Raw genomic sequence first — 16,102 nt, forward strand, 5'->3', positions numbered from 1 at the left:
TCAAACAGACTCTAACCTAACAGCTAAGTGGGATTTCGGGATTGCGGTCCTAGCTGTTAAAAGATGTCGCGGAAACCATGTAAAAATAAGTTCAGCATTTATGTTTAACAAAAGATTGGTTACGTTTAGTAACAATCACAAACTGAGTGTTTCCATTATACAGTGTTCAGCTGCACACTCTGATGACGTCAGGACCAAAACACAGTGTGTAGATTGATGAGGGGAAAAAAACAATTTAAGCAATTTTAGAATACGGCTGTAATGTAACAAAATGCGGAAAAAGTGAAGGGGTCTGAATATTTTCTGAAGTACTGTATGTGTGTGTGTGTACGTGTGTGTGTGGTCGCTTACTTGTCTCCTTTGCTGCGAGCGATGCCGATGAGTTTCTCTATCCCGCCAGCGTCTCTCAGTGCTTTGGCGTTTTCCATGTTCTTAGTGATGACCTCATGCAGAGCGCAGCAGATAGCCGTTATCGTATCGTCTGACATGGTCTTACCAGGTGCCATCGGGCCCCCGGTACCTCCACTAGTCCCACCACTGCCCCCGGTACTGTTGCTGCTACTGCCAGGTAACCGGTGGACCAGGTCACGCATGGCGTATTTACCTGAGAGGAGAGCGGGACAAGAGTTAGTGCTTGGGTTAGAAATCTGAATGTCTGAAAGAGTATGCTTGTGTGTGTGTCAGGAAAGTAACAATCCTCATTGGTGTGGCCTGTGCTGTCCAGAGGTTACAGCCACTGACCTCGCCACACGTATGCCAGAGTCGGCATGGGTTCGAATCGACTCACTGCCCTTTGACTCACTCTCCACGGTCTTTCCACCACTTTACTATCTCTTCAGTAAAATGATGAAAGGAGTGAGACTGCCCCACTCCTTAAAAACAAAAACAAATTCAAAACAATCCTCATTAGTTCAAAAACAACTATCTTTTTTCCTCCTCATTTCCCTGGCTTGTCTTTAACAATCAAACAGTACAACACTTCTTCATTGATTGTTTGAGCAACTTCCTGACACTGTAGTTAAGGACAAATAACGTTATCTCTAAATCCCTAAACCTATCGGTCCTCAGTTTCTCTCAGCTTGGCCTGTCTGTCCTCAGTTTCTCTCAGCTTGGCCTGTCTGTGGAGCAGCCCTCTGATGAAGTCAACACACTGTGACTCATCTGGTATTTGGAAGAAGAGATTGACGTGGACGGGAGGAAATGAAGGGAAGAATCTGACATTAAAAGAATAGAGAGATGGAGAGAATGAAGAGAGCGAGGGAATAATTAAGAAGTCTGAGATGTCAGTATGCGAGAAAAACCTGAGTAAGAACCGGATTGAGGGAAGGATGGGAGGAAAGAAGGGAGGGAAGGAGGGAGGGAAGAATGAGTCTACTCTACACATTAGCCACATTAGTCGTCCATCACAATTCATCATTTCACATAATGTCAACATTGACACACATCTAGGAGGCGGACATCTTCCCTGATGATGACTCTTGAAGATGTCTCATCATCGATGAATGATAAACATGACATGTAAATAGTAGTGTCGACACACTGGTGAAGAGCTGCTCTTTCAGACTGACTCATCCTCTCTGGAGAAATGTCAGTTGTCCATGTGAGTGGATGGTTACCTAAACAGGAAATTGGAAGTCAATGGGTTCAGTGAAGATGGAGGAATAAAAAAAGCTGTCAATGTTTCAGCAGCACAGGACTAGGAACCCAGAAAATATACTGCATCTCTGCAGTGGCTTCTATCAAACTGTTTATTGGAGTCTCGAAACTGGAGGTGCTGAGGCAAAGTTGGTTGCAGAATATAAAGGCCTATAAAGATAAAAGGACTATCAAAGTTCATACACTCTTAGAAAAAAGCGTTTAAAACTGGTTCTTCAGCTGTCCTGACAGGAGAACCCTTTTTGGTTCCAGGTACAAACCTTTTTGGTTCCAGATAGAACCCTCTGTGCAAAGGCTTCTCAATGGAATCCAAAATAGTTCTACGTGGAACCAAAAGGCTTCTACCGGGAATCAAAAAGGGTTATTCAAAGGGTTCTCCAATGAGAACAGCCGAAGAACCCTTTTAGGATTTAGACAGCACCTTTTTTTTGCCATCATTTTTGTCATCATTTGTTATCATTGCAATTCACAAGACCCATCTTCCCACTGCTGGTAACTCCTCTCTCTGTCCTAAAGGTTCTGTATGGATAATAGTAATACATTTTAATCAGGGCTGGTGAAATTCCTGCTGTGTCATGCAAACAGCTTAAAACATCAACACACCCCAATCATTTACAAAATGAAGGAAAACACATGCACAGACACACAGTTTCCTAAGCACCACATATTATTAGCAGAGAGTGGTGAGTTAATTGGGGAAGTCTTATCTGTCCTGGCAGGCTGAAGAGAGAGAGACTGAATGGACTGTCTTCACCGAGAGGACAATACCAAGACTGACTAAACCACTATAAACCTGGGTGAGCCTACTCTACTGGCCAGGGTTTGGTGGGAGACAGAACTGATAAGAGGAGAGAGACAGAACTGATGAGAGAGAGAGAGAGAGAGACAGACAGAGAGAGAGAGAGAGACAGACAGACAGACAGAGAGAGAGAGAGACACACAGACAGACAGAGAGAGAGAGAGAGACAGACAGACAGAGAGAGAGAGAGAGAGACAGACAGACAGAGAGAGAGAGGGATAGACAGACACACAGAGAGAGAGAGAGAGAGAGAGAGAGGGGGGGGGGGGGAGAAGACAAGGAAGCAAGGAATTATGTATTTTCACACAACCCCGAACAGGGCCTTGGACTAACCTTGCCAGTGGCTGAACCTGGGTGTTTCATTATTATAACATTAATAAAGTGTGATATGTCTCATTGACTACAGGGGGCACCATATCACAAGCAACCAGGTTAGCAGTGGTGTGAAGTACTTAAATAAAAATACTTTAAAGTACTACTTAAGTTGTTTTGGGGGTATCTGTACTTAACTTTAATATTTATAATTTTGACAAGTTTTACTTTTACTTCACTACATTCTGAAAGAAAAGAATGTACTCGTTACATTTTGAATGCTTAACAGAACAGGAAAATGGTCAAATTGCACACTAATCAAGAGAACATCCTTAGTCATTCCTACTGCCTCTGATCTGGCGGACTCTCTAAACAAAAATTCTTCATTTGTAAATTATGTCTGAGTGGTTGAGTGTGCCCCTGGCTATCTGTAAATAAAATAAAAAACATGAAAATGGTGCCTTCTAGTTTGTTTAACATAAGGAAGTTGAATTGATTTATACTTTTACTTTTGATACTTAAGTCTATTTAAAACCAAATACTTTTAGACTTTTACTGAAGTAGTATTTTACGGCGTATCTTTTTTCTAAGTTATCTTTACTTTTATTTAATGACAATTGGGTACTTTTTCCACCACTGCAGGTCAGTCAACTAAAGTCCCTCTGGAACAATTATTTAACCATGGATTCAATTTCCCTGCCTCTGTACATTCTTTAATAACATATGGACATATGGAAATGTGGGTATATATAGTACCCGGCTATAGGTAATTAACTAGCCTCATGCACTTCAGAATGGATCTAAAACGGACTGTTCTCCGAGGCCCTTTACGGCGTGAATCCACTTCAAGCCAGGTCTGCAAATGTCACTGTGAAAGATTAACATTGGCCAGACAGATACTGTATATTACTGACTTTCCCGAGCAATAATGGTTAAATGGATACCAGAAATCACCCATTTCTCCAAAGTAAATGGCCAGCAATGTGGGCAATGCTTCCTCTTTAGGAGATACGGAAAAGGAAAAAGCCCACAGACATCAAAGATAAAACAAAGCTGTTTAAAAGCGGTTGGAAACTAAGGTAAATTGGAAACTCTAGCTATTAGAGATAGGGGTTTCAGCGAGTGCAGGATTTCACACCTGTAATATCTGTCTCTCTGAGGCTGCTTTGATGTGGCTGGGTGACAGGACAGAGAAGATAAGCTCTTCCGCTGAAATATTCCCCCTCGGAATACCTGTGGCTGCTCCATTAAAATGAGACTGCCGTAGGTGATACGAACACACAAACATGCGCGCACGCTGGCCCGCACACACGCTCGCACACATGCATGTGAACACATGCACGCACACACACATACACGCAGCACATTCAGGAATGCACACGCACCCGCACACACACATGCACGCACACATACACACACACACAAAAGAGACAGGGGTTGATAATACACGTTTGAAATGTGGTGAAATGAAATGTGGTGAATACAAACTTAATTTTGTAATACCTGTCTGGAATAGCGATGCCATCCTTAGTAGTGATGGAATGAGTTTCAGATTTGTAATTATATTCCAGATTACTTCACCACAATCTATGCTTACTTCTGACAGAATATACCGAAAGAACTTTGAAACGTTCCAAGTACATGGCTGACAAATCTTGTTAATGTAAGCCATCCCTGGCACCATAACTCTGTAAGTACACATTAGAATGATCATCTACGTACTCATTCTCTCATGATGTATATAAGTCTATTTCCAACGCTACAGGCTGGTAGGGGAAGCAGGGAAGACTGGCAGAAAGGAAATGTAACGGGCAAATTGAAAGTGAAGTACAGTCACACGTGGTACTAATCCCGTAGAGAGAGAGCACGAGTGAGCAAAAGAGTGTACGACTAAAGCTTACCAGATCATTTCACTCACACTCTGTACTCCAGAGTTAGTTTCTCTGTGGCACTCCTTTGTGTTTTGTTAGTGCAAAAATGTGTGCGTGTGTATAAGTGTGTGTAGTGAGTCTCTAGTTAGACGGTGCCCTGCGGAAACTGACTCCTCCGCACCCTCAGTGTGTGCCTGTGTGTGTGTGTGCCCTGCGGACCCTGACTCCTCTGCAGATTCAGGAACCTGTAATTAATGGCCGCCTGCAGCTCCCTCCCTGTGTTTCCACGGTAACCCTCCTGCGCACTGATGTCTTCATCCCGAGACACAAAGACAGGAGCCACAAAGAGAGGACTACATGAACTAATATACATAGGACCCAGACATAGAGAGAGACAAAGAGATAGATAGATATATATATATAGAGAGACAGAGAAACATAGTGAGAGAGAGAGACAGAGAGAGAGAGAGAGACAGAGAGAGGGAGAGGGTGGGAAAGGGGAAGAGAGAGGGACAGAAGGAGCGAGAGGAGAGAGAATGGCTCCATGGCGGACTACATAAGCTAACATACTGTAGCAGGTCTGAAACCAGACACGGGCGAGAGTGAGGGAGAGGAGAGAAGGAGGGGCAGTAGAATGGTTAGGGGTGGAGGGAGAGGGGAGAAGGAGGGAAGGTAGAATGGTCAGGGGTGGAGGGAGAGGAGAGAAGGAGGAGAAGTAGAATGGTCAGGGGTGGAGGGATGTCTGAGGATGAGAGAGGTGAAAGGGAGGGAAAGAGGGGGGAGACGGCCATGTTACACTTCAATTAGTTTTTGTTTTACTGTACTGTGCATCATACATCACCCATAGCTGCTAGAGCTAGACGATCTGTATCCACTCTATTCCCCTGAGAGAAAAGCCCTCCTCTGTCTCCTTGGCACACGCATGCCAATTTCACGTGTGTCAAATTACCAACTATAAGTAAATTGTAGCAAGCGATGTCGCTGACAGTTATTGAGTCAAAATGGGATTCAATCGCCACATAAACCATACATTATACAAATCCAACAGATGAATAGGAGAGACAAACAAAAACTTGACAGATCAGTTGAATAATGCCAGGTGATGTTGAAAATACGACTAAATCACATTACTGCTAGAGCTGAATAAAACACACGCTGTATATCCTCCTAACAACATCTTAGCTTTCTTTTTCTCTTTCCTTCCGTGTATCCTTCTGTCTCTTTCCCTCTCTCCTCTTATCCCCTCTTACTTTCCCCCAGTCAGCATCCTACCTGACAATGATAAAAGAGGACAGTACTCCGGTGGCCGTGAGAATCGCAGGTAATTGTCTCGACTGTTTAAATCTAAAACCACTACTGCTCTATCAACGCTAAACCACAACGGCACAACACTGCTTAACCACAACAACACTGCTTTTCCCAATGACACAGCCTTTTAGCGTTGACAGCACCAAAGGCTTAACACAACTTAGAAGTTAGTGGGAAATATGAGATGTTTGACAATGCTCTTAGGTTGAATCCACACCATGGGAAATGACAAAGGACTAGCACAGAAAACAGTCTTAGTGGCAATCAGCTTGATAGACGTTTTTTGCCGCTTAGCTTTTCCCAATGCCTTTGTTGTTTCTCAAGGTTGGAATAGCTTCAATACAGTACAAAGGTATTCTCTGTCTTACCCGTTGCTATTTGTCATTCAAGCTCATAAAATGGGATATCTAGAATAATAATGTGTAAAAGCATTCTTTCGGAGTAACACTTACGATTTTGTCATTTCAAGGTTGTGAAATAGATTCTATATTGTATCAGGTGTACATACGGTAACTGTAGGCTTTCTTTGTGTTTAATTATAACATTAAACTTAATGAACATCCTGTTGCATATAAACCTCTATAGTGTATTCCCTGCTGTCCTCACATATAAACTCAACCTCTACCCTAGAGCACACTACCCCCCCCCCCCCCCCAGCCCGCTCTCTCTCTGGTTCAATAGAATTACTACCAATATAAGCTGTGTTATACAGCGCCGCTGAATTACTACGAAGTGTATTCAAACGAAACCGCTCGACAAATTGGAATTGATTTTCCCGTGAATTTGTGAGGGATTACATTATTCAGCCTGGCGTCTCTTGTGGTGCAGAGACCAAAACAACACACTGTGTCTTTCTGTTAAAGCTAAACGCTGGGTTATGCCTTCCACTCCTATACAGGAGACGGCAGACATTGTAACTTGGGTAATATTTGTACTCACCCCCCTGATGGTTAAGGTTGGAATTGGGTGTAAAATACTGATGCTAGATCTGTGGTTAGGGAACAGTTCTACCTTGAGCGTATCTGTACAAAGCCAAAGAGCTTATTATTGAATCGGGAGGCCTTGTGAGGTCTGTACAGTGAGACAAGTAGACAGTCATTAGCCGTGCGCTTCACATTCGCTAACCCTCCTTTGATCTGCCCCAATCACAGATGCCACTGAAGACTCCTCAGCTGCAATCGCTCAGTTATACTGACAACCCACAGCTGACCAGAGCTGATGCAATGTGAAGTGTGTGTGTCTTACCTATCAGTTCTTTGTTTCTGATGTCCAGGGCCATATTCCTGAGTGCGGTGGCCACGGCACACACCACACGGTCATTGTCTATCCTCAACAACTCCACCAGGATAGGAAGGCCTTTCTCTTTACGCACCGCAGCCCGGATATACACAGACCACTGGAGAGAGAGGGGGAAGAGTTAGACTGACGGACCACTGTAGAGGGAGGTGAAGAGTTAGACTGACGGACCACTGTAGAGGGAGGGGAAGAGTTAGACTGACGGACCACTGTAGAGGGAGGGGAAGAGTTAGACTGACGGACCACTGGAGAGAGAGGGGGAAGAGTTAGACTGACGGACCACTGTAGAGGGAGGTGAAGAGTTAGACTGACGGACCACTGTAGAGGGAGGGGAAGAGTTAGACTGACGGACCACTGTAGAGGGAGGGGAAGAGTTAGACTGACGGACCACTGTAGAGGGAGGGGAAGAGTTAGACTGACGGACCACTGTAGAGGGAGGTGAAGAGTTAGACTGACGGACCACTGTAGAGGGAGGTGAAGAGTTAGACTGACGGACCACTGTAGAGGGAGGGGAAGAGTTAGACTGACGGACCACTGTAGAGGGAGAGGAAGAGTTAGACTGACGGACCACTGTAGAGGGAGGGGAAGAGTTAGACTGACGAACCACTGTAGAGGGAGGGGAAGAGTTAGACTGACGGACCACTGTAGAGGGAGAGGAAGAGTTAGACTGACGGACCACTGTAGAGGGAGGGGAAGAGTTAGACAGACGGACCACTGTAGAGGGAGGGGAAGAGTTAGACTGACGGACCACTGTAGAGGGAAGGGAAGAGTTAGACTGACGGACCACTGTAGAGGGAGGTGAAGAGTTAGATTGACGGACAGGAGGGGTTGAGTTAGACAGTACAGTAGGACCACCCCTACCTTCCAGCTGCCTGCAGCCAGGTTCTGCAGGGCTCCAGCCGCTCCCTCCAGTGTATCAGGGTTGGAGCACTCTGAAAGCAGGGTGAGGTAGGGCTTCACTATGGACGGGTGCCATAACATCTGGACCCCTTTAGGAGGGTCAGCTGAGTCTTGGAGAGGGCCTACACCATCCCACTATAGGAGGAGGGAGAGAGAGGGGCAAGAGAGATAGAAAGAGCGAAGGGATGGGAGTGAGGGGGTTGTGGGGGTAAGGAAAAAGAGAGTTAGAAATAGGGAGAATAGTATTCTCCACATCTATCTCTGCGCTTTCATTAGCAATATAGCTGTGTATGCCCCTCAAATTCCCACTTCTCTGTAGACTAAAACTAGGCAGTACACCCTCCATCAACAGCTCTGAGTGTATATGTCAAGATAGAAACCCTTTCCCTTTGATCAATCAATCAAAGGGAAAATCTTCATGATGCCTACTCTAGGTTCTGATCTGCCTACTCTAGGTTCTGATCTGCCTACTCTAGGTTCTGATCTGCCTAATCTAGGTTCTGATCTGCCTACTCTAGGTTCTGATCTGCCTAATCTAGGTTCTGATCTGCCTACTCTAGGTTCTGATCTGCCTAATCTAGGTTCTGATCTGCCTAATCTAGGTTCTGATCTGCCTACTCTAGGTTCTGATCTGCCTAATCTAGGTTCTGATCTGCCTACTCTAGTTTCTGATCTGCCTACTCTAGGTTCTGATCTGCCTACTCTAGGTTCTGATCTGCCTACTCTAGGTTTTGATCTGCCTACTCTAGGTTCTGATCTGCCTACTCTAGGTTCTGATCTGCCTACTCTAGTTTCTGATCTGCCTACTCTAGGTTCTGATCTGCCTAATCTAGGTTCTGATCTGCCTACTCTAGGTTTTGATCTGCCTACTCTAGGTTCTGATCTGCCTACTCTAGGTTCTGATCTGCCTACTCTAGTTTCTGATCTGCCTACTCTAGGTTCTGATCTGCCTAATCTAGGTTCTGATCTGCCTACTCTAGGTTTTGATCTGCCTACTCTAGGTTCTGATCTGCCTACTCTAGGTTCTGATCTGCCTACTCTAGTTTCTGATCTGCCTACTCTAGGTTCTGATCTGCCTAATCTAGGTTCTGATCTGCCTACTCTAGGTTCTGATCTGCCTAATCTAGGTTCTGATCTGCCTACTCTAGGTTCTGATCTGCCTACTCTAGGTTCTGATCTGCCTACTCTAGGTTCTGATCTGCCTACTCTAGTTTCTGATCTGCCTACTCTAGGTTCTGATCTGCCTAATCTAGGTTCTGATCTGCCTACTCTAGGTTCTGATCTGCCTACTCTAGGTTCTGATCTGCCTACTCTAGGTTCTGATCTGCCTACTCTAGTTTCTGATCTGCCTACTCTAGTTTCTGATCTGCCTACTCTAGGTTCTGATCTGCCTACTCTAGGTTCTGATCTGCCTACTCTAGGTTCTGATCTGCCTACTCTAGGTTCTGATCTGCCTACTCTAGGTTCTGATCTAGGTTCTGATCTGCCTACTCTAGTTTCTGATCTGCCTAATCTAGGTTCTGATCTGCCTACTCTAGGTTCTGATCTGCCTAATCTAGTTTCTGATCTGCCTAATCTAGGTTCTGATCTGCCTACTCTAGTTTCTGATCTGCCTAATCTAGGTTCTGATCTGCCTACTCTAGGTTCTGATCTGCCTAATCTAGTTTCTGATCTGCCTAATCTAGGTTCTGATCTGCCTACTCTAGGTTCTGATCTGCCTACTCTAGTTTCTGATCTGCCTAATCTAGGTTCTGATCTGCCTACTCTAGTTTCTGATCTGCCTAATCTATGTTCTGATCTGCCTATTCTAGGTTCTGATCTGCCTACTCTAGGTTCTGATCTGCCTACTCTAGGTTCTGATCTGCCTACTCTAGTTTCTGATCTGCCTACTCTAGGTTCTGATCTGCCTACTCTAGGTTCTGATCTGCCTACTCTAGGTTCTGATCTGCCTATTCTAGGTTCTGATCTGCCTACTCTAGGTTCTGATCTGCCTAATCTAGGTTCTGATCTGCCTACTCTAGGTTCTGATCTGCCTACTCTAGGTTCTGATCTGCCTACTCTAGGTTCTGATCTGCCTACTCTAGGTTCTGATCTGCCTACTCTAGTTTCTGATCTGCCTACTCTAGGTTCTGATCTGCCTACTCTAGGTTCTGATCTGCCTACTCTAGGTTCTGATCTGCCTACTCTAGGTTCTGATCTGCCTACTCTAGGTTCTGATCTAGGTTCTGATCTGCCTACTCTAGTTTCTGATCTGCCTAATCTAGGTTCTGATCTGCCTACTCTAGGTTCTGATCTGCCTAATCTAGTTTCTGATCTGCCTAATCTAGGTTCTGATCTGCCTACTCTAGTTTCTGATCTGCCTAATCTAGGTTCTGATCTGCCTACTCTAGGTTCTGATCTGCCTAATCTAGTTTCTGATCTGCCTAATCTAGGTTCTGATCTGCCTACTCTAGTTTCTGATCTGCCTAATCTAGGTTCTGATCTGCCTACTCTAGTTTCTGATCTGCCTAATCTATGTTCTGATCTGCCTATTCTAGGTTCTGATCTGCCTACTCTAGTTTCTGATCTGCCTAATCTAGTTTCTGATCTGCCTACTCTAGTTTCTGATCTGCCTAATCTAGGTTCTGATCTGCCTACTCTAGGTTCTGATCTGCCTACTCTAGGTTTTGATCTGCCTACTCTAGGTTCTGATCTGCCTACTCTAGGTTTTGATCTGCCTACTCTAGGTTCTGATCTGCCTAATCTAGGTTCTGATCTGCCTACTCTAGGTTCTGATCTGCCTACTCTAGGTTTTGATCTGCCTACTCTAGGTTCTGATCTGCCTACTCTAGGTTCTGATCTGCCTACTCTAGGTTCTGATCTGCCTACTCTAGGTTCTGATCTGCCTACTCTAGGTTCTGATCTGCCTACTCTAGGTTCTGATCTGCCTACTCTAGGTTCTGATCTGCCTACTCTAGGTTCTGATCTGCCTACTCTAGGTTCTGATCTGCCTACTCTAGGTTTTGATCTGCCTACTCTAGGTTCTGATCTGCCTACTCTAGGTTCTGATCTGCCTACTCTAGGTTCTGATCTGCCTACTCTAGGTTTTGATCTGCCTACTCTAGGTTCTGATCTGCCTACTCTAGGTTCTGATCTGCCTACTCTAGGTTCTGATCTGCCTACTCTAGGTTCTGATCTGCCTACTCTAGGTTCTGATCTGCCTACTCTAGGTTCTGATCTGCCTACTCTAGGTTCTGATCTGCCTACTCTAGGTTTTGATCTGCCTACTCTAGGTTCTGATCTGCCTACTCTAGGTTCTGATCTGACTACTCTAGGTTCTGATCTGCCTACTCTAGGTTCTGATCTGCCTACTCTAGGTTCTGATCTGCCTACTCTAGGTTCTGATCTGCCTAATCTAGGTTCTGATCTGCCTACTCTAGGTTTTGATCTGCCTACTCTAGTTTCTGATCTGCCTACTCTAGGTTCTGATCTGCCTACTCTAGGTTCTGATCTGCCTACTCTAGGTTCTGATCTGCCTACTCTAGGTTCTGATCTGCCTACTCTAGGTTCTGATCTGCCTACTCTAGGTTCTGATCTGCCTACTCTAGGTTTTGATCTGCCTACTCTAGGTTCTGATCTGCCTACTCTAGGTTCTGATCTGCCTACTCTAGGTTCTGATCTGCCTACTCTAGGTTCTGATCTGCCTACTCTAGGTTTTGATCTGCCTACTCTAGGTTCTGATCTGCCTACTCTAGGTTCTGATCTGCCTAATCTAGGTTCTGATCTGCCTACTCTAGGTTCTGATCTGCCTACTCTAGGTTCTGATCTGCCTACTCTAGGTTCTGATCTGCCTAATCTAGGTTCTGATCTTTTATCATAAAACCTTTGGGAGATTGAGGAGAAATGTAACTCGAACAGTGCAGATAATGTGTCCTAACAGTTCTGAATGTGGTGAAAACTTTTTGGAGACATTTTGTATTTTTAACTGTTTGTAACCAGAGTGAATGAGAGCTGAGCTGATTGAACAAAGCCCTCATAGCTTGTGCGCAACAGAGCATATGATTGGTCCGTGGGGAGGGATCTGAGCGAATAGCAAAGCAGCAGTAGTAGTGACTGATGCCTGGAGTGTGAAGGAGGGAAGAAATAACGAGTGATTGAAGGTTTGAGCCAAAAGAAAAAGAGAGACAAAGATGCTCATCTGACAGTTAATACATAATAAAATAGTTTGTGGTCTTTTCATGTTCTCTGTTTGAAGCTTTCACTTTGATTCATAATTTGGATCATCATTTATTAGTCTGTCCCTTCAGAAAATCCCTGCAGTGATCAAATTATATGGCTTGGTGAGAGCTTTTGCCATATGTGTTTGCCTATACTGTGTGTATGTGTGTGTGTGTGTGTGTGTGTGTAACAGGGTTGGTTATGCTTCCACTTGCCACTTCAAAAATATGTATTTAGATGTTTATGTATTCAGATTGTCTGTGTATGTCTCTGTGTGTGTGTGTGTCCACCTGGTCCTGTCCCTTCTTCTTCTTCTTCTTCTTGCCCCAGCAGCCTGAGGTCTCTCCGTCACGTCCGTTGGCGTCACACAGCAGACCGTCCAGCTCTTCTGAACCCAGCTGCTGGCCCTGAGACGTCTCCGCTGCCAGTCGGTAGGACAGGTTACGCAGTATACACACACAGTTTTCTATGGTCTACATGGGGGAGGGGAGAGCGCGGGGAGAGGGAGAGAGAAAGGAATATGATCATTTAACCTACTAAAGAGCAAGTACCCTACGAAAATGTGTGTGTGTGTGTGTGTGTGTGTGTGTGTGTGTGAAGCAGCACTTAAAAGGAAGGGTGCCTAATTCCATTCGAGAATCGGGACGTGCTCTAACTTTCAAATTAGCTTAAAGAAATTCTCTCAAATTAGGAAAAATGAGTCCGAAACATCGTATCACACTCCATTTAACATTATGTTAGGAGAAGGCGAATTAGCAACAGCAGAGGAGTGTGTGTGTCTGTGCATGTGTGTTAGCGTGTGTGAGTGCCTGTGTAAAGTATCACACATAAGGAGCGTTTGGAAGTGATATGGAAAGCAGACTACGTGGAAATAACAAAGAAAAATCAATCATTTGGTACGACTCCTGTTTTTTAGAAGTCTCTCAGACCGATCCTTTACACAAGCAACTATAATGACGCTAATTGAACAGAATACTTAGACTGACTATATGGCTTTTCTGGCATTACAGACATAATACAAACACTGAGTCGCTCCAATTAGCTCCAACAGACCTGTTAGAGGAGACCTGTTAGAGGAGTTAGTTGTTTACCTCTGAAAACAGCCGAGGTAAATAACTCCAAAGATAAACAACAGGTGCACAACTCTAGAGGTAAACAACAGGTAAACAACTCTAGAGGTAAACAACAGGTAAACAACTCCAGCTGTAAACAGGTAAACAACTCCAGAAGTAAACACAGGTAAACAACTCCAGAAGTAAACACAGGCAAACAACTCCAGAAGTAAACACAGGTAAACAACTCCAGAAGTAAACACAGGTAAACAACTCCAGAAGTAAACACAGGTAAACAACTCCAGAAGTAAACACAGGTAAACAACTCCAGAAGTAAACACAGGTAAACAACTCCAGATGTAAACACAGGTAAACAACTCCAGATGTAAACACAGGTAAACAACTCCAGAAGTAAACACAGGTAAACAACTCCAGATGTAAACACAGGTAAACAACTCCAGATGTAAACACAGGTAAACAACTCCATAAGTAAACAACATGTAAACAACTCCAGAAGTAAACACAGGTAAACAACTCCAGATGTAAACACAGGTAAACAACTCCAGATGTAAACATCAGGTAAACAACTCCTGATGTAAACAACTCCAGATGTAAACAACATGTAAACAACTCCAGATGTAAACAACATGTAAACAACTCCAGATGTAAACACGGGTAAACAACTCCAGATGTAAACAACATGTAAACAACTCCAGAGGTAAACATCAGGTAAACAACTCTGGAAGTAACCAACACAGGTAAACAACTCTGGAGGTAAACTGCAACAGGGAATGAAGGTTGGTTTAATTTCACTTATTGAACAGAGTGACAGGATGAAGGTAGAGAAAGAAAGTGGGAGGTAGACAAAATAGAAGAGAAAGACAGAATATAAAGATTAAAGAAAGAGAGAGAGATAGAGGCTAGATCAGGAGGACAGAAAGTCCACAAAAATAATGAAAAGTGTCACCCTGTCAGAGTGTCTCCTAATAACTTGGGACTTGTCAATGACAATGGCTATTGGCCCCATGCTTGCCAATCAATTATCGTTACTGTGGAGACACCAGAGCCCTCCTATGAATGTGCAGAGTTACATTCCAAATCGCTATTTCCATTATGTGTCAGGTGCGTGAATGAGGACCCAAAAGCGAATTAACAAACAGAGTTTCTTTAATGATGAACACACGTGGGCTCAGATGGACAGGTAGATTCCGACAGGACAGGACAAGGTTGCAGCAAACACGATGATAGTCTGGTTCAGGCATGAGACACACAAACAAGAATCCGACAAAGACAGGAGCAGAAACAGAGAGAGATATAGGGACCTAATCAGAGGGAAAAAGGGAACAGGTGGGAAAAGGGGTGAATGAGGTAGTCAGAGAAGACAAGGAACAGCTGGGGGAAAGAGGGACAGAAACGGTAACCTAGTACGACCAGCAGAGGGAGACAGGGTGAAAGGAAAGGACAGAAAGACACAACATGACAATACATGACAGTACCCCCCCACTCACCGAGCGCCTCCTGGCGCACTCGAGGAGGAAACCTGGCGGCAACGGAGGAAATCCTCGATCAGCGCACGGTCCAGCACGTCCCGAGAGGGAACCCAACTCCTCTCCTCAGGACCGTACCCCTCCCAATCTACGAGGTACTGGTGACCACGGCCCCGAGGACGCATGTCCAAAATCCTACGGACCCTGTAGATGGGTGCGCCCTCGACAAGGATGGGGGGGGGGGGGGGAGACGAGCGGGGGCGCGAAGAACGGGCTTGATACAGGAGACATGGAAGACCGGGTGGACGCGACGAAGGTATCGCGGAAGAAGAAGTCGAACTGCGACAGGATTAATGACCCGAGAAATACGGAACGGACCAATGAACCGCGGGGTCAACTTGCGAGAAGCCGTCTTAGAGAACCTATCGACAACCGTAAGAATAACAGTCTTCCCCGCTGACGAAGGCAGTCCGGTGACAAAATCTAAGGCGATGTGAGACCACGGTCGAGAGGGAATGGGAAGCGGCCTGAGACGGCCGGCAGGAGGGGAGTTACCGGACTTAGTCTGCGCGCAGACCGAACAAGCAGCCACGAAACGACGCGTGTCATGCTCCCGGGTGGGCCACCAAAAACGCTGGCGAATGGAAGCAAGCGTACCCCGAACGCCAGGGTGGCCGGCTAACTTGGCCCACTGAAGAACGGCCAGACGAGTAGGAACGGGAACGAAAAGAAGGTTCCTAGGACAAGCGCGCGGCGACGGAGTGCGAGTGAGCGCTTGCTTTACCTGCCTCTCAATTCCCCAGACAGTCAACCCGACAACACGCCCCTCAGGGAGAATCCCCTCGGGGTCAGTGGAGGCTACTGAAGAACTGAAGAGACGAGATAAAGCATCAGGCTTGGTGTTCTTAGAGCCCGGACGATAAGAAATCACGAACTCGAAACGAGCGAAAAACAGCGCCCAACGCGCCTGACGCGCATTAAGTCGTTTGGCAGAACGGATGTACTCAAGGTTCCTATGGTCAGTCCAAACGACAAAAGGAACGGTCGCCCCCTCCAACCACTGTCGCCATTCGCCTAGGGCTAACCGGATGGCGAGCAGTTCGCGGTTTCCCACATCATAGTTACGTTCCGACGGCGACAGGCGATGAGAAAAATACGCGCATGGGTGGACCTTGTCGTCAGAGAGGGAGCGCTGAGAAAGAATGGCTCCCACGCCCACCTCTG

At 45.4% G+C, this 16,102-nt stretch overlaps 1 protein-coding gene across 3 annotated transcripts in view; it reads right to left on the reverse strand.

Moving 5' to 3' along the window:
• Window positions 1–16,102, reverse strand: part of LOC110535425 (catenin delta-2) — a 395,208-nt gene that overhangs the window by 56,122 nt on the left and 322,984 nt on the right. For all 3 annotated transcript variants that reach the window (XM_036935119.2, XM_090189680.1, XM_090189681.1), the window contains 4 exons: window positions 12,630–12,812; window positions 8,104–8,277; window positions 7,192–7,342; window positions 352–604 (listed from right to left, as the gene is read on the reverse strand). In XM_036935119.2, coding sequence (XP_036791014.2) covers window positions 352–604; window positions 7,192–7,342; window positions 8,104–8,277; window positions 12,630–12,812 — 761 coding nt within the window. The remainder of the gene's footprint in view (window positions 1–351; window positions 605–7,191; window positions 7,343–8,103; window positions 8,278–12,629; window positions 12,813–16,102) is intronic.

The sequence above is a fragment of the Oncorhynchus mykiss genome, chromosome 11 (genome assembly GCF_057628025.1).
Source record: "Oncorhynchus mykiss isolate SJ-2025 chromosome 11, ASM5762802v1, whole genome shotgun sequence".
Taxonomy (NCBI): Eukaryota; Metazoa; Chordata; class Actinopteri; order Salmoniformes; family Salmonidae; genus Oncorhynchus; species Oncorhynchus mykiss.